The sequence below is a fragment of the Crinia signifera genome, chromosome 3, assembly GCF_055691185.1.
Source record: "Crinia signifera chromosome 3, ASM5569118v1, whole genome shotgun sequence".
Taxonomy (NCBI): domain Eukaryota; kingdom Metazoa; phylum Chordata; class Amphibia; order Anura; family Myobatrachidae; genus Crinia; species Crinia signifera.
The window spans coordinates 5,741,593-5,763,593 of NC_139219.1; the positions used below are offsets into that span (position 1 = coordinate 5,741,593).

The following is a 22,001-nucleotide window of genomic DNA, read 5'->3' on the forward strand; positions in this document are numbered from 1 at the left end:
GGCGCACAAGGGACATATTTTGGGCTATGCATGGAAAACGCAGGGTTAAATCATTTTTTTAAGTGTAATTCTTCTAAATAACTTAAAATAAAGATTGTCTGTCTCTGCCTGGAACACGTATCAGATGCGGCAGGCTGACTACACCTTTGTGGATTCATGTACAGTAGCCTGTCCCTAATAGTCCGCATACACCCAGTGGCTGATGCAGAAGTGGAAGCAAATTGCACAAAACCGCTCGTCTAATCCAAGTGTAAATAAATCCACGAGTTTTGTACTAGGGATGAATTAGGCTTTGGCTCGGATTCATCTTCGTGTTTTAGGTTTGGTTTTGGCAAAACCACCATGAAGGGTTTTGGTTTGGATTCGATTTTTTATAAGAAACTGTAAAAAAATAAAAATAAAGACATTTTTGTTAGGTTCAAAATCGGTTAAAAACAATCATTGAATAAACAGAACAAAATCATGTGTAGTTTTGCAATCCAAGCCCCAAATATTAGGTTTAAATCCAAATTCCGAACTGGGGGAAGATAAGAGCCAGCACTCGCTTTGTATTGGATATCCTTGGGATCTCCGTAGCAAGTTGTAGAATACTCTGCCAGAGACGGGTCTGATACAGGCTCAATGGATTTCTAGCAGAGAAAAGGGATCCACCCAGGACCGGGTCCTCAGGGATCGTGGTTCATTATGGCCCTGACAGGTGTGACTGCAATCCGGGATAGGAGGAGCTCAGGCACACAGTACAGTATAGGCAGGTTGAGTCTCACATATACAAAATGCTAGAGACAAGGGGAGTTTAGGATTTCAGATCTTTCTGTATTTTTGATTATTTGAATACCGTAATAAGATCTTGGAGGTGGGACCCAAGTCTAAACACAAAGGAGATTTATATTTCATATACACCTTATACACACAGCCTTAAAGAAAAGTATGGCTGCCAGACACAGATAGCAACAGAGTATTCGCAGGTCATGTGGTGTGTGGAGGGGGAGAAGGAGGAAGAGTTCCAAAGTCTCTGACTGTGGTTGCCATGGTAGCAACATGACAATGAAAACTTCAGGATTATAAATAAATAGCTGATAAATAAAAATAAAGAATAAAAAGCTAGTAGTAGTCATCTTTCTCCTATATATCGTCCTCTTCAACATCAACCGCCTCTTCCTCCCATCTTCCCCGTCATTCTCCTCATTTTCATACTCCACCTCCATCCTCCTCTTCCTTTCTCCTTCATCTTTCTCTTCCTAGAAAAAGACAAATAGTAATAATACTTATCACTTTGCCCTTTACTTAAATGTCTAAATGTAAATGTATAAAGTTGACAGTCAGAGAAAAATGAATTTCTTTGCACAGTTTCCAACTACTGCAAGACAATGTCCACGCGTCTTCTGGAGCAGGGTGTAACTCCCCCATTGTCTTTTGTCCGGTGATTTGCCAGCGCTCCTCATGTGGTACAATATTTGTTTTTCCTATTTAGGTATTTTTACCAGCTGGAAGCCGGAACGGAGGCTGGAAGCAACGTCAGTACCATCTATGTTGTGGAGACACCCAGTGAAACCCCAGAGCAGATCCCTGTTCCTTACAATGTGACTGTGCTGGGGCCCGATTCGGTATTCGTGGCTTGGAAAGTTCCAGGTATGTCATGGTGTTACTGGAAAGTTTGTGTTGTAGAACATGTTCTGGGATACAAGCTTGCAAAATATATTCCGATATTTATTATTATTTTATTAGCATGTTGTAAAGTACACAGAGTGGGCAGAACACACATGATACATATTACGCCACCTTGTCAGTGATAGATAGCATGTTGTAAAAGACACAGAGTGGGCAGAACACACATGATACATATTACGCCACCTTGTCAGTGATAGGTAGCATGTTGTAAAGGACACAGAGTGGGCAGAACACACGATACATATTACGCCACATTGTCAGTGATAGATAGCATGTTGTAAAGGACACAGAGTGGGCAAAACACACATAATACATATTATGCCACCTTGTCAGTGATAGATAGCATGTTGTAAAGGACAAAGAGAGGGCAGAACACACATGATACATATTACACCACCTTGTCAGTGATAGATAGCATGTTGTAAAGGACACCGAGAAGGCAGAATACACATGATACATATTACGCCACATTGTCATTGATAGATAGCATGTTGTAAAGGACACACAGTCGGCAGAACACACATGATACATATTACGCCACCTTGTCAGTGATAGATAGCATGTTGTAAAGGACACAGAGTGGGCAGAACACACATGATACATATTACGCCACCTTGTCAGTGATAGATAGCATGTTGTAAAGGACATATAGTGGGCAGAACACACATGATACATATTATGCCACTTTGTCAGTGATAGATAGCATGTTGTAAAGGACACAGAGAGGGCAGAGCACACATGATACATATTACGCCACCTTGTCAGTGATAGATAGCATGTTGTAAAGGACACAGAGAGGGCAGAGCACACATGATACATATTACGCCACCTTGTCAGTGATAGATAGCATGTTGTAAAGGACAAAGAGAGGGCAGAGCACACATGATACATATTACGCCACCTTGTCAGTGATAGATAGCATGTTGAAAAGGTCACAGAGTCGGCAGAACACACATGATACATATTACGCCATCTTGTCAGTGATAGATAGCATGTTGTAAAGGACACAGAGTGGGCAGAACACACATGATACATATTACGCCACCTTGTCAGTGATAGATAGCATGTTGTAAAGGACACAGAGAGGGCAGAGCACACATGATACATATTACGCCACCTTGTCAGTGATAGATAGCATGTTGTAAAGGACACACAGTCGGCAGAACACACATGATACATATTACGCCACCTTGTCAGTGATAGATAGCATGTTGTAAAGGACACAGAGTCGGCAGAACACACATGATACATATTACGCCATCTTGTCAGTGATAGATAGCATGTTGTAAAGGACACACAGTCGGCAGAACACACATGATACATATTACGCCATCTTGTCAGTGATAGATAGCATGTTGTAAAGGACACATAGTGGGCAGAACACACATGATACATATTACGCCACCTTGTCAGTGATGGATAGCATGTTGTAAAGGACACAGAGTGGGCAGAACACGCATGATACATATTACACCACCTTGTCAGTGATAGATAGCATGTTGTAAAGGACACCGAGAAGGCAGAATACACATGATACATATTACGCCACATTGTCATTGATAGATAGCATGTTGTAAAGGACACACAGTCGGCAGAACACACATGATACATATTACGCCACCTTGTCAGTGATAGATAGCATGTTGTAAAGGACACAGAGTGGGCAGAACACACATGATACATATTACACCACCTTGTCAGTGATAGATAGCATGTTGTAAAGGACACCGAGAAGGCAGAATACACATGATACATATTACGCCACATTGTCATTGATAGATAGCATGTTGTAAAGGACACACAGTCGGCAGAACACACATGATACATATTACGCCACCTTGTCAGTGATAGATAGCATGTTGTAAAGGACACAGAGTGGGCAGAACACACATGATACATATTACGCCACCTTGTCAGTGATAGATAGCATGTTGTAAAGGACACAGAGAGGGCAGAGCACACATGATACATATTACGCCACCTTGTCAGTGATAGATAGCATGTTGTAAAGGACACAGAGAGGGCAGAGCACACATGATACATATTACGCCACCTTGTCAGTGATAGATAGCATGTTGTAAAGGACAAAGAGAGGGCAGAGCACACATGATACATATTACGCCACCTTGTCAGTGATAGATAGCATGTTGAAAAGGTCACAGAGTCGGCAGAACACACATGATACATATTACGCCATCTTGTCAGTGATAGATAGCATGTTGTAAAGGACACAGAGTGGGCAGAACACACATGATACATATTACGCCACCTTGTCAGTGATAGATAGCATGTTGTAAAGGACACAGAGAGGGCAGAGCACACATGATACATATTACGCCACATTGTCAGTGATAGATAGCATGTTGTAAAGGACACAGAGAGGGCAGAGCACACATGATACATATTACGCCACCTTGTCAGTGATAGATAGCATGTTGTAAAGGACACACAGTCGGCAGAACACACATGATACATATTACGCCACCTTGTCAGTGATAGATAGCATGTTGTAAAGGACACAGAGTCGGCAGAACACACATGATACATATTACGCCATCTTGTCAGTGATAGATAGCATGTTGTAAAGGACACAGAGTCGGCAGAACACACATGATACATATTACGCCATCTTGTCAGTGATAGATAGCATGTTGTAAAGGACACATAGTGGGCAGAACACACATGATACATATTACGCCACCTTGTCAGTGATGGATAGCATGTTGTAAAGGACACAGAGTGGGCAGAACACGCATGATACATATTATACCACCTTGTCAGTGATAGATAGCATGTTGTAAAGGACACAGAGTGGGCAGAACACACATGATACATATTACGCCACCTTGTCAGTGATAGATAGCATGTTGTAAAGGACACAGAGTGGGCAGAACACACATGATACATATTACGCCACCTTGTCAGTGATAGATAGTATGTTGTAAAGGACACAGAGTGGGCAGAACACACATGATACATATTACGCCACCTTGTCAGTGATGGATAGCATGTTGTAAAGGACACAGAGTGGGCAGAACACGCATGATACATATTATACCACCTTGTCAGTGATAGATAGCATGTTGTAAAGGACACAGAGTGGGCAGAACACACATGATACATATTACGCCACCTTGTCAGCAATGTTCCCTCTAATTTTACGAAGGCTGTGTGCGGCAAAAGATTTTGGCTGTGCAACTTTGGAAGGAAATTTACATTTGTGTGCGTCACTTATATATAACTGGAAAATGACGTTCAGCATTTGTGTTAACTTTACTTCAAAATGATATTAAACACTTAAACATTCAAAACACAGCACACAAAGTAGTTAATGGGTGAAACACACATTAATTGAGTCCACCACTGCAAAAAGGGACCACTGCTGCTTTGTGCGCTCTGTTGTAATGTCTGTGCGCATGTTCGGCGAGTTGTGTGCGCGCGCACGTGCGCACAGCTTAGAGGGAACACTGCTTGTCAGTGATAGATAGTATGTTGTAAAGGACACAGAGTGGGCAGAACACGCATGATACATATTATACCACCTTGTCAGTGATAGATAGCATGTTGTAAAGGACACAGAGTGGGCAGAACACACATGAGACATATTACGCCACCTTGTCAGTGATAGATAGCATGTTGTAAAGGACATATAGTGGGCAGAACACACATGATACATATTACACCACATTGTCAGTGATAGATAGCATGTTGTAAAGGACACAGAGAGGGCAGAACACACATGATACATATTACGCCACCTTGTCAGTGATAGATAGCATGTTGTAAAGGACACAGAGTGGGCAGAACACACATGATACATATTACGCCATCTTGTCAGTGATAGATAGCATGTTGTAAAGGACATATAGTGGGCAGAACACACATGATACATATTACACCACATTGTCAGTGATAGATAGCATGTTGTAAAGGACACAGAGAGGGCAGAACACACATGATACATATTACGCCACCTTGTCAGTGATAGATAGCATGTTGTAAAGGACACAGAGTGGGCAGAACACACATGATACATATTACGCCATCTTGTCAGTGATAGATAGCATGTTGTAAAGGACTTATAGTGGGCAGAACACACATGTTACATATTACGCCACATTGTCAGTGATAGATAGCATGTTGTAAAGGACATATAGTGGGCAGAACACACATGATACATATTACGCCACCTTGTCAGTGATAGATAGCATGTTGTAAAGGACATATAGTGGGCAGAACACACATGATACATATTACGCCACCTTGTCAGTGATAGATAGCATGTTGTAAAGGACATATAGTGGGCAGAACACACATGATACATATTACCCCACATGTCAGTGATAGATAGCATGTTGTAAAGGACACATAGTGGGCAGAACACACATGATACATATTACGCCACATTGTCAGTGATAGATAGCATGTTGTAAAGGACACATAGTGGGCAGAACACACATGATACATATTACGCCACATTGTCAGTGATAGATAGCATGTTGTAAAGGACACACATGATGATGAGAGTATAGTGAGAGACGGACTGAAGTGCTTGTAGAAGCCCAAGATAACGAGAGCCGCACTCTTGCTATAATATTCTACGGATGTGACGTCCCATCAGGGCGCGCAGGTGGACTGGCAGCGACACTTCTATTAAATAGGTCTTGTTGCAGGGCTCTGGTTAGACGGTTAATGGCTTTGTGTCCTACTAATATTTATCATGCAAACCATCAGAACGCCCGGGCTCCGAGATCCCATTCCTACGGTATGAATATTTAATGCTTAGAATCTGAGGATGAGTAGGTGACGGAGTAATGATAAGACACAGATTATACAACCTCTGAACCAATCACATAAACCCAGTGAATTGGACGCAGGCGTTGTTCTGTCCGCAGCGATGGCAAGAAACAACATATTTAGGTTGTATGTATCCGGGTCAGTGGGATGAATATTGTGTCAGTAGTAATGTCGGGTAGATGGGAGTAGAAATATAGAATGAGGAGAAGAACTTGGCCACCTACTCTGCCCATATCCTAGAGGTATAATCATAGCCCTATGGGGTCCTTATTTCTGTGTAAGGATATCAGTATATACCCCATGCATGTTTCACTTACTCTACTGTCTTGGCATCTACCACCTCTGACAGGAGGCTACTCCACCTATCCACTACCCTTTCTTTCATCCTTATTCCTGTTCTTGTTCATCACTTATTGCCGGCTCTACAAGATGTTGATCAGAAGTATTTATGGCACATTGTTAGTGCATATTACCTACAGCAAGACAGTCTATGTGTGTGCTTCCTTCTCAGTGTGCTTGTTACACACAAGTGTAGCACCCTGCACCAAAATCCAGTGCAGTTCATCATCCGTGCCTGCGGTGTCACTCGCTAAGCAACAATCAACCACTGCTTGGCGTGCGGTACTGAATCACCCCTAATGCATTGATCTTATCGCCTCATCACATTTATACCCACCTATGGTTTCCTCGGAATCTCAGCATTCTCCTAATGTTACACATTTCCTCCAGGATACAAATAATGAAAGTGCATTGTATCACAATAGGTCAAGTATTCCGCGCTGCTTAAAAGACGCCACAAACCAGACTTTTTTTTCTTCGTTTTTCATTTTATTTTACTGTATTACTTTAATTATTTAGGTCCCCGGCGCCCGACAAATTGTACTTCAGTTATTGCTGCAGAAAACACTTATTGAGACATGTCCCCAATTCTCAGCGAGAGAGAGAAATATCAACTATTTATTTGTACGGATAATAATGAATTTCTGATTGTATTGTAAGTTCATAAATGTTAAATAAACTATCAGCGTTGAGCTGTAAATTATGGAGAGGCGCTGTGCTGGGAATATTAACACACGGAACCTTGTTCTTTAGTCAACACGGAAATCTGTTGTGGCAGCTTGTCATTACACTCATGGTAACTCTGACACCAAATAACAAAGCTGCCATTTGCACTTAAGATAAATTGGTTCTTATGCTCTTCTGGTGTCGTTTCATCCAAACCAGATAAGAATGAACCATAAAACATAACGAAGGCTGCTGGCTTTATAGTACCACTCTAACAAATGGTAGACAAGGCTGTAACGCTGCTCCCCTCGCCCCTTGCTGTATGCCTACTTATGACAGGGGGTTCTCCTACCCCCCCCCGGTTCCCAAATTGTTCCCATAGATATGACAGTCCAGGATCTGTCCTCAGTGCCCATATACTGCCTGTAACAGTCCAGGTTCCGCCTTCAGTGCCCATATACTGCCTGTAACAGTCCAGGTTCCGCCCTCAGTGCCCATATACTGCCTGTAACAGTCCAGGTTCTGCCCTCAGTGCCCATATACTGCCTGTAACAGTCCAGGATCTGCCCTCAGTGCCCATATACTGCCTGTAACAGTCCAGGTTCTGCCCTCAGTGCCCATATACTGCCTGTAACAGTCCAGGATCTGCCATCAGTGCCCATATACTGCCTGTAACAGTCCAGGTTCTGCCCTCAGTGCCCATATACTGCCTGTAACAGTCCAGGTTCCGCCCTCAGTGCCCATATACTGCCTGTAACAGTCCAGGTTCCGCCCTCAGTGCCTATATACTGCCTGTAACAGTCCAGGTTCTGCCCTCAGTGCCCATATACTGCCTGTAACAGTCCAGGATCTGCCCTCAGTGCCCATATACTGCCTGTAACAGTCCAGGTTCTGCCCTCAGTGCCCATATACTGCCTGTAACAGTCCAGGTTCTGCCCTCAGTACCCATATACTGCCTGTAACGGTCCAGGTTCTGCCCTCAGTGCCCATATACTGCCTGTAACGGTCCAGGTTCTGCCCTCAGTGCCCATATACTGCCTGTAACGGTCCAGGTTCTGCCCACAGTGCCCATATACTGCCTGTAACAGTCCAGGTTCTGCCCTCAGTGCCCATATACTGCCTGTAACAGTCCAGGATCTGCCCTCAGTGCCAATATACTGCCTGTAACAGTCCAGGTTCTGTCCTCAGTGCCCATATACTGCCTGTAACAGTCCAGGTTCTGCCCTCAGTGCCCATATACTGCCTGTAATGGTCCAGGTTCTGCCCTCAGTGTCCATATACTGCCTGTCATGGTCCAGGTTCTGCCCTCATTGCCCATATACTGCCTGTAACAGTCCAGGTTCTGCCCTCAGTGCCCATATACTGCCTGTAACAGTCCAGGTTCTGCCCTCAGTGCCCATATACTGCCTGTAATGGTCCAGATTCTGCCCTCAGTACCCATATACTGCCTGTAACAGTCCAGGTTCTGTCCTCAGTGCCCATATACTGCCTGTAACAGTCCAGGATCTGCCCTCAGTGTCCATATACTGCCTGTAACAGTCCAGGTTCCGCCCTCAGTGCCAATATACTGCCTGTAACAGTCCAGGATCTGCCCTCAGTGCCCATATACTGCCTGTAACAGTCCAGGTTCCGCCCTCAGTGCCCATATACTGCCTGTCATGGTCCAGGTTCTGCCCTCATTGCCCATATACTGCCTGTAACTGTCCAGGTTCTGCCCTCAGTGCCCATATACTGCCTGTAACGGTCCAGGTTCTGCCCTCAGTGCCCATATACTGCCTGTAACGGTCCAGGTTCTGCCCTCAGTGCCCATATACTGCCTGTAACAGTCCAGGTTCTGCCCTCAGTGCCCATATACTGCCTGTAACGGTCCAGGTTCTGCCCTCAGTGCCCATATACTGCCTGTAACGGTCCAGGATCTGCCTTCAGTGCCCATATACTGCCTGTCATGGTCCAGGTTCTGCCCTCATTGCCCATATACTGCCTGTAACTGTCCAGGTTCTGCCCTCAGTGCCCATATACTGCCTGTAACGGTCCAGGTTCTGCCCTCAGTGCCCATATACTGCCTGTAACGGTCCAGGTTCTGCCCTCAGTGCCCATATACTGCCTGTAACAGTCCAGGTTCTGCCCTCAGTGCCCATATACTGCCTGTAACGGTCCAGGTTCTGCCCTCAGTGCCCATATACTGCCTGTAACGGTCCAGGATCTGCCTTCAGTGCCCATATACTGCCTGTAACAGTCCAGGTTCTGCCCTCAGTGCCCATATACTGCCTGTAACAGTCCAGGTTCTGCCCTCAGTGCCCATATACTGCCTGTAACGGTCCAGGTTCTGCCCTCAGTGCCCATATACTGCCTGTAACGGTCCAGGATCTGCCTTCAGTGCCCATATACTGCCTGTAACGGTCCAGGATCTGCCCTCAGTGCCCATATACTGCCTGTAACAGTCCAGGTTCTGCCCTCAGTGCCCATATACTGCCTGTAACAGTCCAGGTTCTGCCCTCAGTGCCCATATACTGCCTGTAACAGTCCAGGTTCTGCCCTCAGTGCCCATATACTGCCTGTAACGGTCCAGGTTCTGCCCTCAGTGCCCATATACTGCCTGTAACGGTCCAGGTTCTGCCCTCAGTGCCCATATACTGCCTGTAACGGTCCAGGTTCTGCCCTCAGTGTCCATATACTGCCTGTAACAGTCCAGGTTCTGCCCTCAGTGCCCATATACTGCCTGTAACAGTCCAGGTTCTGCCCTCAGTGCCCATATACTGCCTGTAACAGTCCAGGTTCCGCCTATTGAGGCCTGGCACATGTCTTTGCCTCTGCCACCCCCCCCCCCCATCCTTCCTCTGCATGGCATGTAACGTGTCTGCCCCTCTGCATAGCATGTAACGTGTCTTACATGAATTAGCACCGAATAGGACCAGGGACCGCTCCATGAATGTGATTTCTAGGGCCCCACACTGGAGTAGATAAGGCGGAAGTGTCCGGAATGTTCTTCTGCATCCCCCGGTCACTCCGCCCTTGTTACACCCACACTCATGTCATTCTTTTCCGTTTTTAGGGGAATATCAGTGTAGATGGAGAAGGTGCAGGGGGTTAGATGAACACTTTGTTGAGGCCAACCAGACATTTGTGTCCTGTTTTGTGGATCTGGCTGTAACCAGACATTGTCATCCCCAGTATCCCGGGGGCTGTCCTGTACTACAGTGTACACCAGTATAAGGAGGAACATATAAATTCCGGGGGGGGGGGGGCATACAGTATAAAAGGCTGCTGAGTGTTCAGTGATTTAATAACTAGATGTAGACAAAACCACGACCGGTCTTCAGGCCGTACAGCTGTATTTGTATAAATTTCATGTTAAAGTTCAGTATTTTTATGTTCCTTGCCCCTTTCCCAGGTGTGTATAATCCAGACGTACCCCTGGAGTATAACATCTTGCTGAACGCTGGCTGTATGGATGCACAAGTTCACCCCGCCGGAGATAAACACTTCATCATATTGGAAGACCTGATCCCGGGAGCTCACACTTACATACGCTTACAAGCCTGTCAGAATGGTAAGAATGCAAGTCTCTCAAACCCCTATGGTACATTGGCATACGATTGATGTTCTGGACAGCATGGTTGGCGTACAGGTTAGCATTGCAACTAATGCTATCAGAAGCACGCGGGATATGCCGACATATTTATAATGGGTGCAATGTGTGCGGTGCGCACAGGCCCCTGAGTTACTGCACCCATTCTTTAATACTTACCCTCCAGCAGCGCTGGCGGGAAGCAATTTGCGCATGTGCAGTAGAGTCTGACTAGTGCTGTGGGCGGTGGGTGGGCGCTGCTCCCAGCAAAAGGAGGGGGACCGGCCGGAGGAGGCTGCACAAGGGCCTCCTCCACCTCCTCTCTTACAGCGCCCCTGGGATGTCTGGTGCAAATGCAGCAATGATGTATAAGGACACGCAGTATCTGTAAGAATAACCCAGCTGTCAGTCCTGATAACTTCATAGGAGTCTATTGGCCAATAATCCTTCATGCCAGTGCCCGCTCATGAAGGAATAATTTAGCACTGCCGAATGCTTGGTACATCAGAATGATGATATTAGCGGTGACCGCAGCAACAACCATGCAAGGATTGGGCCATTTAGCACATGTTGGAACACATGTAGTTATGCATGTTATACTAGCTAAGCCCGCTCAAATTAAAAGCTTTGAAAGCTAGTCTGATTCCTTGTGATTGCCTCTGTGTTTCTGTATGTGTGAAAGAGAAAGAGATGTAGTGTAACCCGCTGCCGGCAGATGGCAGTGTTTCTGTTACACATAGACACTATATATATATGTATAATCATGTATTCTGGTGACTACACCGATATGCATATTCCTATACTGTGTTTATTACAGGCAATTGCGGTGTTGGCAGCGCCACATCTACAGTAACTGCAGAAGCTGCACCAGAGGAATTAGATTCACCGATACTTTATGTAACTGGACAAAAAGCCGTTAAGGTCACTTGGAAAGCTCCTAAAAAACCTAATGGAGCCATAACTAGATACATCATCCACAGGTAAGAGCGTAATTCTTCATAGTCATGTTATATTATGGGGGGTGGGTAGCTAGGTCTGTGACCTGTACTGTACCGGGGGGGGGGGCAGGGATTCCATGTGTATAATACATAGGAGAAACAGAACCTTCATACTGGGCGTCTGGGTGGTGGCAATATTCAGGGATCAGACTTCCATTGAATTACCTCATTCCATCCAGAACACTTCTTATCCCAATGTTATACCAGCAGCGCTCCGTTACCGACTGTACTGAATGTTATACCAGCAGCGCTCCTTTACCGACTGTACTGAATGTTATACCAGCAGCGCTCCTTTACCGACTGTACTGAATGTTATACCAGCAGCGCTCCTTTACCGGCTGTACTGAATGTTATACCAGCAATGCTCCGTTACCGACTGTACTGAATGTTATACCAGCAGCGCTCCTTTACTGACTGTACTGAATGTTATACCAGCAGCGCTCCTTTACCGACTGTACTGAGTGTATACCAGCAGCGCTCCTTTACCGACTGTACTGAATGTTATACCAGCAATGCTCCGTTACCGACTGTACTGAATGTTATACCAGCAGCGCTCCTTTACTGACTGTACTGAATGTTATACCATCAGCGCTCCTTTACTGACTGTACTGAATGTTATACCAGCAATGCTCCGTTACCGACTGTACTGAATGTTATACCAGCAGCGCTCCTTTACCGACTGTACTGAGTGTATACCAGCAGCGCTCCTTTACTGACTGTACTGAATGTTATACAAGCAGCTCTCCTTTACCGACTGTACTGAATGTTATACCAGCAGCGCTCCTTTACCGACTGTACTGAATGTTATACCAGCAGCGCTCCTTTACCGACTGTTCTGAATGTTATACAAGCAGCGCTCCATTACCGACTGTACTGAATGTGATACAAGCAGCACTCTGTTACTGACTGTACTGAATGTTATACCAGCAGCGCTTCATTACGGACTGTACTGAATTTTATACAAGCAGTGCTCCTTTACCACCTGTATTTAATGTTATACATGCAGTGCTCTATTACTGACTTACTGAATGTTATACAATTAGCACTCTGTTACTGACTGTACTGAATGTTATACCGACTTTACTGAATGTTATACAACCAGCGCTCCATGACCGACTGTACTGAATGTTATACAAGCAGCGCTCCATTACTGGCTGTACTGAATGTTATACAAGCAGCTCTCCATTACCGAATGTACTGAATGTTATACAAGCAATGCTCTGTTACTGACTTACTGAATGTTATACAAGCAGCGCTCTGTTACTGACTTACTGAATGTTATACAAGCAGCTCTCCATTCCCGACTGTACTGAATGTTATACCAGCAATGCTCCGTTACCGACTGTACTGAATGTTATACAAGCAGTGCTCCGTTACTGACTATACTGAATGTTATACAAGCAGCGCTTCATTACTGACTGTACTGAATGTTATACAAGCAGCGCTCCATTACTGACTGTACTGAATGTTATACAAGGAGAGCTCCTTTACCGACTGTCCTGAATGTTATACAAGGAGAGCTCCTTTACCGACTGTCCTGAATGTTATACAAGCAGCGCTCCTTTACTGACTGTACTGAATGTTATACAAGCGGCGCTCCGTTAGCGACTGTACTGAATGTTATACAAGCAGCGCTCCGTTACCCACTGTACTGATTGTTATACAAGCGGCGCTCCGTTAGCGACTGTACTGAATGTTATACCAGCAGCGTTCTGTTACTGACTGTACTGAATGTTATACAAGCAGCGCTCCTTTACCGACTGTACTGGTGGGTAGCTAGGTCTGTGACCGACTGTACTGAATGTTATACAAGCAGAGCTCCTTTACCGACTGTACTGAATGTTGTACAAGCGGCGCTCCGTTACTGACTGTACTGAATGTTATACAAGCAGAGCTCCGTTACCAATTGTACTGAATGTTATACAAGCGGCGCTCCGTTAGCGACTGTACTGAGTGTTATATAGGCAGCGCTCCTTTACCGACTGTACTGATTGTTATACAAGCAGAGCTCCGTTACCGATTGTACTGATTGTTATACAAGCAGAGCTCCCTGAATGTACTGAATGTTATACAAGCAGAGCTCCGTTACCGACTGTACTGATTGTTATACAAGCAGCCCTTCGTTACTGACTGTACTGAATGTTATACAAGCAGCGCTCCTTTACAGACTGTACTGGTGGGTAGCTAGGTCTGTGACTAACTGTACTGAATGATATACAAGCGGCGCTCCGTTACCAACTGTACTGAATGTTATACAAGCGGCGCTCCGTTACCGACTGTACTGATTGTTATACAAGCAGCTCTCCGTTACTGACTGTACTGAATGTTATACAAGCGGCGCTCCGTTAGCGACTGTACTGAGTGTTATACCAGCAGCGCTCTGTTACCGACTGTACTGATTGTTATACAAGCGACGCTCCGTTACCGACTGTACTGAGTGTTATATAAGCAGCACTCCATTACCGACTGTACTGATTGTTATACAAGTAGAGCTCCCTGACTGTACTGAATGCTGGTTATAGTAGATTATATTGTATGCTATAAATGTCTATGGTAAAATAATACGTTAGAAAGTATCAGCAGATGCTGTAGATTACGAATCGCCTGGATGGATTCACAAGCTAAACAAATAATTACGGCCAGTATCTCGCACACTTTGTGAGCTGAAATCCCCAGAACATTCCGCAAGAAGCTGCCGTCACTGAGAAATACTGTAAATTGAATTTGACAGCGTTTGATGTCATTTGATTATTCCAGTCACAGGCAAACAATGATATAAAGAGTAATATGGAGCAGAATGTGTTACTGTCGAACACACTCTAAAGCAATAAACTTTCCAGCAATGTGACACAATCACCTCCCAATCATAATTGTAGCCTGTTTGATACCTCTGAGTACAGCGGAAGGGCACTGACTGACACAGATACATTTTGTTTTTTATTTCAAGTGAAATGAGAATGGCGCACTGGGGCTCCTGATACAATCGTTACATTCACCTACATGCGCATGAATCACTTGCCACATATTTTCTCGGGAAGTTTAAATGTACTTAGACAACAACAATATTAAATCTGTCTCTGATAGCGGCATCAAAGCCCGATCTTCTGGAGGGAAGGAGAATCCTGACGTCTGTTTATTTATACATGAAATCTCCCCAATGCATTACCGTATATCACTTTGGGGCTGATTCTGCAGTGATCCGATGGGGCCGAATTCGTTACGACGGTGTGGGATCTTCGCATGTACATGCGCGTATTCGGGCATGTGCAGTCCCCCTGTGCAAACGCGTATCACACGGAGCAGGGTAACGACCTACGATTTATGGGTGTCCCAAAAAAAATGGTGGACGTTCCCCTGGGAACGCAGACGGGCGGCTGAAATCACGTCAACGTCCACCCCCGGTAGACTCCAATGGAAACAAAGTTTAGGCTGACTTTTATTTCCGGAAGGGAGAGAAATCATTCCATGGCCAATGACCATTATATATTTATTTATTAACATTTATTTCTGTAGCGCACACATAGGACCTTATTTTGGGCTGTCGCAGGCAGCGTTCATTCGGGGACAGATGTTTGGCACATTTCTGCGCTTGTGCATACGCCAGGTACATGCGGCTGCTGTCGGGGGGCGTGGTGCGGCGGCGGACAGTCGCACCCATGCGAATGCCAGGCATTCCCATGGTAATCAGGCCTTGACGCCGGTGCCAGGGGCGGGCAGCTCACATCACCAGATGTGAGCTGCCCGCCCACTTCCTCCTGAGAGTGCATGCAAATCTAGGTGACCTGACAGTCACTTAGATATGGGTGCACATTCCACATCATTCGATGTTCATTGATCATGTACACACACACAGACATTGTGTACCAGAGTACCCAGAGGTACCAGTTAGGGCCATGGTGGGAATGGAACCCACGAACTCAGTGCTGCGAGGTAGTAATGCCAACCATTACACCATCCGTACTGCCCCGTATATATAACACATGGTGGGAATCGAACCCACGACCTCAGTGCTGTGAGGCAGTAATGCTAACCATTACACCATCCGTACTGCCCCGTATATATAACACATGGTGGGGATAGAACCCATGACCTCAGTGCTGTGAGGCAGTAATGCTAACCATTACACCATCCGTACTGCCCCGTATATATAACACATGGTGGGGATAGAACCCATGACCTCAGTGCTGTGAGGCAGTAATGTAACCATTACACCATCCGTACTGCCCAGTATATATAACACATGGTGGGGATAGAACCCATGACCTCAGTGCTGCGAGGTAGTAATGCCGACCACTACACCATCCGTACTGCCCTGTATATACAACACATGGTGGGGATAGAACCCATGGCCTCAGCGCTGCGAGGTAGTAATGCCGACCACTACACCATCCGTACTGCCCCGTACATATAACACATGGTGGGGATAGGACCCATGACCTCAGTGCTGCGAGGTAGTAATGCCGACCACTACACCGTCCGTACTGCCCCGTATATATAACACATGGTGGGGATAGAACCCACAACCTCAGCGCTGTGAGGCAGTAATACTAACCATTACACCGTCCATACTTCCCGTATATATAACACATGGTGGGGATAGAACCCATGACCTCAGTGCTGTGAGGCAGTAATGCTAACCATTACACCATCCGTATTGCCCCGTATATATAACACATGGTGGGAATGGAACCCACAACCTCAGTGCTGCGAGGTAGTAATGCTAACCATTACACCGTATGTACTGCCCCGTATATATAACACATGGTGGGGATAGAACCCATGACCTCGGTGCTGTGAGGCAGTAATGTAACCATTACACCGTCCGTACTGCCCTGTATATATAACACATGGTGGGAATAGAACCCATGACCTCAGTGCTGTGAGGCAGTAATACTAACCATTACACCATACGTACTTCCCTGTATATATAACACATGGTGGGGATAGAACCCATGACCTCAGCGCTGTGGGGCAGTAATGTAACCATTACACCATCCGTACTGCCCAGTATATATAACACATGGTGGGGATAGAACCCATGACCTCAGTGCTGTGAGGCAGTAATGCTAACCATTACACCATCCGTACTGCCCCGTATATATAACACATGGTGGGGATAGAACCCATGACCTCAGCGCTGTGGGGCAGTAATGTAACCATTACACCATCCGTACTGCCCAGTATATATAACACATGGTGGGGATAGAACCCATGACCTCAGCGCTGTGGGGCAGTAATGTAACCATTACACCGTCCGGACTGCCCCGTATATATCACACATGGTGGGGATAGAACCCATGACCTCAGTGCTGTGAGGCTGTAATATAACCATTACACCGTCCTTACTGCCCCGTATATATAACACATGGTGGGGATAGAATCCATGACCTCAGCACTGTGAGGCAGTAATGCTAACCATTACACCGTCCGTTCTGCCCCGTATATATAACACATGGTGGGGATAGAACCCATGACCTCAGCGCTGTGAGGCAGTAATGTAACCATTACACCATCCGTACTGCCCCGTATATATTACACATGGTGGGGATAGAACCCATGACCTCAGTGCTGTGAGGCAGTAATACTAACCATTACACCATCCGTACTGCCCCGTATATATTACACATGTTGGGGATAGAACCCATGACCTCAGCGCTGTGAGGCAGTAATTTAACCATTACACCGTCCGTACTGCCCCGTATATATAACACATGTTGGGGATAGAACCCATGACCTCAGTGCTGTGAGGCAGTAATGTAATTATTACACCATCCGTACCGCCCGTATATATAACACATGGTGGGGATAGAACCCATGACCTCAGCACTGTGAGGCAGTAATGTAACCATTATACCGTCTGTACTGCCCGTATATATATAACACATGGTGGGGATAGAACCCATGACCTCAGTGCTGTGAGGCAGTAACCATTACACCATCCGTACTGCCCCATATATATAACACATGGTGGGGATAGAACCCATGACCTCAGCAATGTGAGGCAGTAATGCTAACCATTACACCGTCCGTACTGCCCGTATATATAACACATGTTGGGGATAGAACCCATGACCTCAGTGCTGTGAAGCAGTAATACTAACCATTACACCATCCGTACTGCCCCGTATATATAACACATGGTGGGGATAGAACCCATGACCTCAGTGCTGTGAGGCAGTAATGTAACCATTACACCGTCCGTACTGCCCCGTATATATAACACATGTTGGGGATAGAACCCATGACCTCAGCACTGTGAGGCAGTAATGCTAACCATTACACTGTCCGTACTGCCCGGTATATATTACACATGGTGGGGATAGAACCCATGACCTCAGTGCTGTGAGGCAGTAATATAACCATTACACCGTCCGTACTGCCCCGTATATATTACACATGTTGGGGATAGAACCCATGACCTCAGCACTGTGAGGCAGTAATGTAACCATTATACCGTCTGTACTGCCCGTATATATAACACATGGTGGGGATAGAACCCATGACCTCAGTGCTGTGAGGCAGTAATGTAACCATTACACCATCCGTACTGCCCCGTATATATAACACATGTTGGGGATAGAACCCATGACCTCAGCACTGTGAGGCAGTAATGCTAACCATTACACTGTCCGTACTGCCCGGTATATATTACACATGGTGGGGATAGAACCCATGACCTCAGTGCTGTGAGGCAGTAATGTAACCATTACACCATCCGTACTGCCCCATATATATAACACATGGTGGGGATAGAACCCATGACCTCAGCGCTGTGAGGCAGTAATACTAACCATTACATCATCCGTACTGTCCTGTATATATAACACATGGTGGGAATAGAACCCATGACCTCAGCGCTGTGAGGCAGTAATGTAACCATTACACCATCCGTACTGCCCCATATATATAACACATGGTGGGGATAAAACCCATGACCTCAGCACTGTGAGGCAGTGGCACCATCCGTACGGGGCACCATCCGTACTGCCCCGTATAGAACACATGGTGGGGATAGAACCCACCACCTCAGTGCTACGAGGTGCCGACCACTACACTGTCCGTATTATGGAGATCTGTCTTGGAAGTAGCCACAGTCTACATAATAATGCTGCATTGAACACCTCCCATATACACACATATAGCATTGCGATCCCCCGCTGACTTCTATCGTATATTAACATCTCTTCGCTTATAACACGTGCAGTCAAAACTGGGTTAAAAAGTACATTACAGCGTCAGTTCCTCTATATGAATTGTGAGTGACATGTGACGCCTGTATTCCTCCATCAAATAAAAATTTAATGCACGTCATCTGCACTTATTACTAATGTATGTTTCATCTGACAGCCAACAGCCTCACGGTCTATAAGTAACCAGAGGAATATTCTAATAATATAGGAAATAATCTAATGCCGGGTGAAACACACAGGAATTGCGCAGGAATTGTAAATGATTCCATCAAATATTATTTTTCTAGGATCATTTTATGCTTTTCTCGCATCTCTTTTACACTGTTGTATTAAGAATCCTCTTTTTGTTAGGGGCCTCTTCATTGTAATTTGTGGAATATATTGGCTTCCCCAGCATTTAAAGGAACTAGAATTGCTGGGAAAGGTGTTCCGTGATCTCTACAATACACAACTGTGCTGATAGGTCACGGCAGACCGATACAGGTCTGGATGGTGGGACAGATGCAGATCCCAGAATCCCTGTTGTGTATTTATACCTATGGCATCTGTCCTATAGCATCAATCCCACCATCTACACCTGCATCAGTCCTATGGCATCAGTCCTACCATCCAGACCTGCATCAGTCCTATAGCATCTTTCCTATAGCATCAGTCCCACCATCCACACCTGCATCTGTCCTATAGCATCTGTCCCCCCATCCACACCTGCATCTTTCCTTTAGCATCAGTCCCCCCATCCACACCTGCATCTTTCCTATAGCATCAGTCCCCCCATCCACACCTGCATCTGTCCTATAGCATCAGTCCCACCATCCACACCTGCATCTGTCCTATAGCATCAGTCCCCCATCCACACCTGCATCTGTCCTATAGCATCAGTCCCCCATCCACACCTGCAACAGTCCTATAGCATCAGACCCCCCATCCACACCTGCATCTTTCCTATAGCATCAGTCCCACCATCCACACCTGCATCTGTCCTATAGCATCAGTCCCACCATCCACACCTGCATCTGTCCTATAGCATCAGTCGTCCCATCCACACCTGCATCTGTCCTATAGCATCAGTCCCCCCATCCACACCTGCAACAGTCCTATAGAATCAGTCCCAACATCCAAACCTGCATCAGTCCTAGGGCATCAGTCCATTGGAATCTTTCCTATGGCATCTGTCCCACCATCCAGACCTGTATCTGTCCTATGGCATCAGTCCCACCATCCACACCTGCATCTTTCCTATGGCATCAGTTCTATCATCCACACCTGCATCAGTCCTATAACATCTGTCCCACCATCCAGACCTGCATCAGTCCTATGGAATCTGTGGTACTTGTGTACTAACACGGCGCCCATCGCATCGCAGACCATAAGGCATACGATGCAATGCGATGTTACGCGATGGCAGGCGATGTTATACAATTTTAAATTGTATACCATCACCTTGTATGGCATTGTATGCCATTGTATGCAATTGTATCGCATATACAAAGGTTTGCGATTTAAAAAATTGTATAAGCACCCTAATGGGTTTTTCCATGTTAAAAGTGGCCCCTATAACATAATTAAACGTGATGGGTGCTTAGTATGTTAAAAGCACCCCCAATGGCACCCCCACTATCAACGCCAACCTGAAATGTGGCGAGCACAGCGGTACCCCCCACTATCCACGTCGGCGTGGAGTTGATTCTATATGGTGTGGCGAGCGGACGCGGAATACATGTAAAGTAATACGCTTCCGCTCGCCACGCTTCGGGCTCGGTGGCTCGCCACACTATATAAAATCAACTCCACGCCGACGTGGATAGTGGGAGTATAAAAAGGTCGTAGGACGCGTACCGCCGCCCCTCGTGGGCTCGCTGCGCTCGCCACGCTTCGGGTTGCCGTTCATGGTGGGGGTGGCGTGTGGGTGCATTTAACATTGTAATCCCCCATTAGGGTGCTTATACAATTAAACATCGTATAGGGGGCTTATTCAATTTAAAATTGCATCGCTGTGCATCGTGCGACCTAATATCGTGGGCGCCGTGATAATACACAAGTACCGAATCTGTCCTAACATCCAGACCTTGATCAGGTGATATAGCATCAGTCCTATGGCCATTAGTCCCACCATCCACACCTGCATCAGTCCTATGGCCATTAGTCCCACCATCCACACCTGCATCAGTCCTATGGCCATTAGTCCCACCATCCACACCTGCATCAGTCCTATGGCATCTGTCCCACCATCCACACCTGCATCAGCCCTATGGCATGTGTCCCACCATCCACACCTGCATCAGTCCTATCGCATCTGTCCCACCATCCACACCTGCATCAGTCCTATAGCATGTGTCCCACCATCCACACCTGCATCAGTCCTATGGCATCTGTCCCACCATCCACACCTGCATCAGTCCTATGGCATCTGTCCCACCATCCACACCTGCATCAGTCCTATGGCATCTATCCCATCATCCACACCTGCATCAGTCCTATGGCATGTGTCCCACCATCCACACCTGCATCAGTCCTATAGCATCTGTCCCACCATCCACACCTGCATCAGTCCTATGGCATCTGTCCCACCATCCACACCTGCATCAGTCCTATGGCATGTGTCCCACCATCAACACCTGCATCAGTCCTATGGCATCTATCCCACCATCCACACCTGCATCAGTCCTATAGCATCTGTCCCACCATCCACACCTGCATCAGTCTTATAGCATCTGTCCCACCATACACACCTGCATCAGTCCTATGGCATGTGTCCCACCATCCACACCTGCATCA

General features: G+C 46.1%; 1 protein-coding gene across 6 annotated transcripts in view; it reads left to right on the forward strand.

Moving 5' to 3' along the window:
* Positions 1 to 22,001, forward strand: part of USH2A (usherin) — a 739,769-nt gene that overhangs the window by 582,853 nt on the left and 134,915 nt on the right. For all 6 annotated transcript variants that reach the window (XM_083175163.1, XM_083175160.1, XM_083175162.1 and 3 more), the window contains exons 57-59: positions 1,472 to 1,629; positions 10,862 to 11,020; positions 11,856 to 12,018. In XM_083175163.1, coding sequence (XP_083031289.1) covers positions 1,472 to 1,629; positions 10,862 to 11,020; positions 11,856 to 12,018 — 480 coding nt within the window. The remainder of the gene's footprint in view (positions 1 to 1,471; positions 1,630 to 10,861; positions 11,021 to 11,855; positions 12,019 to 22,001) is intronic.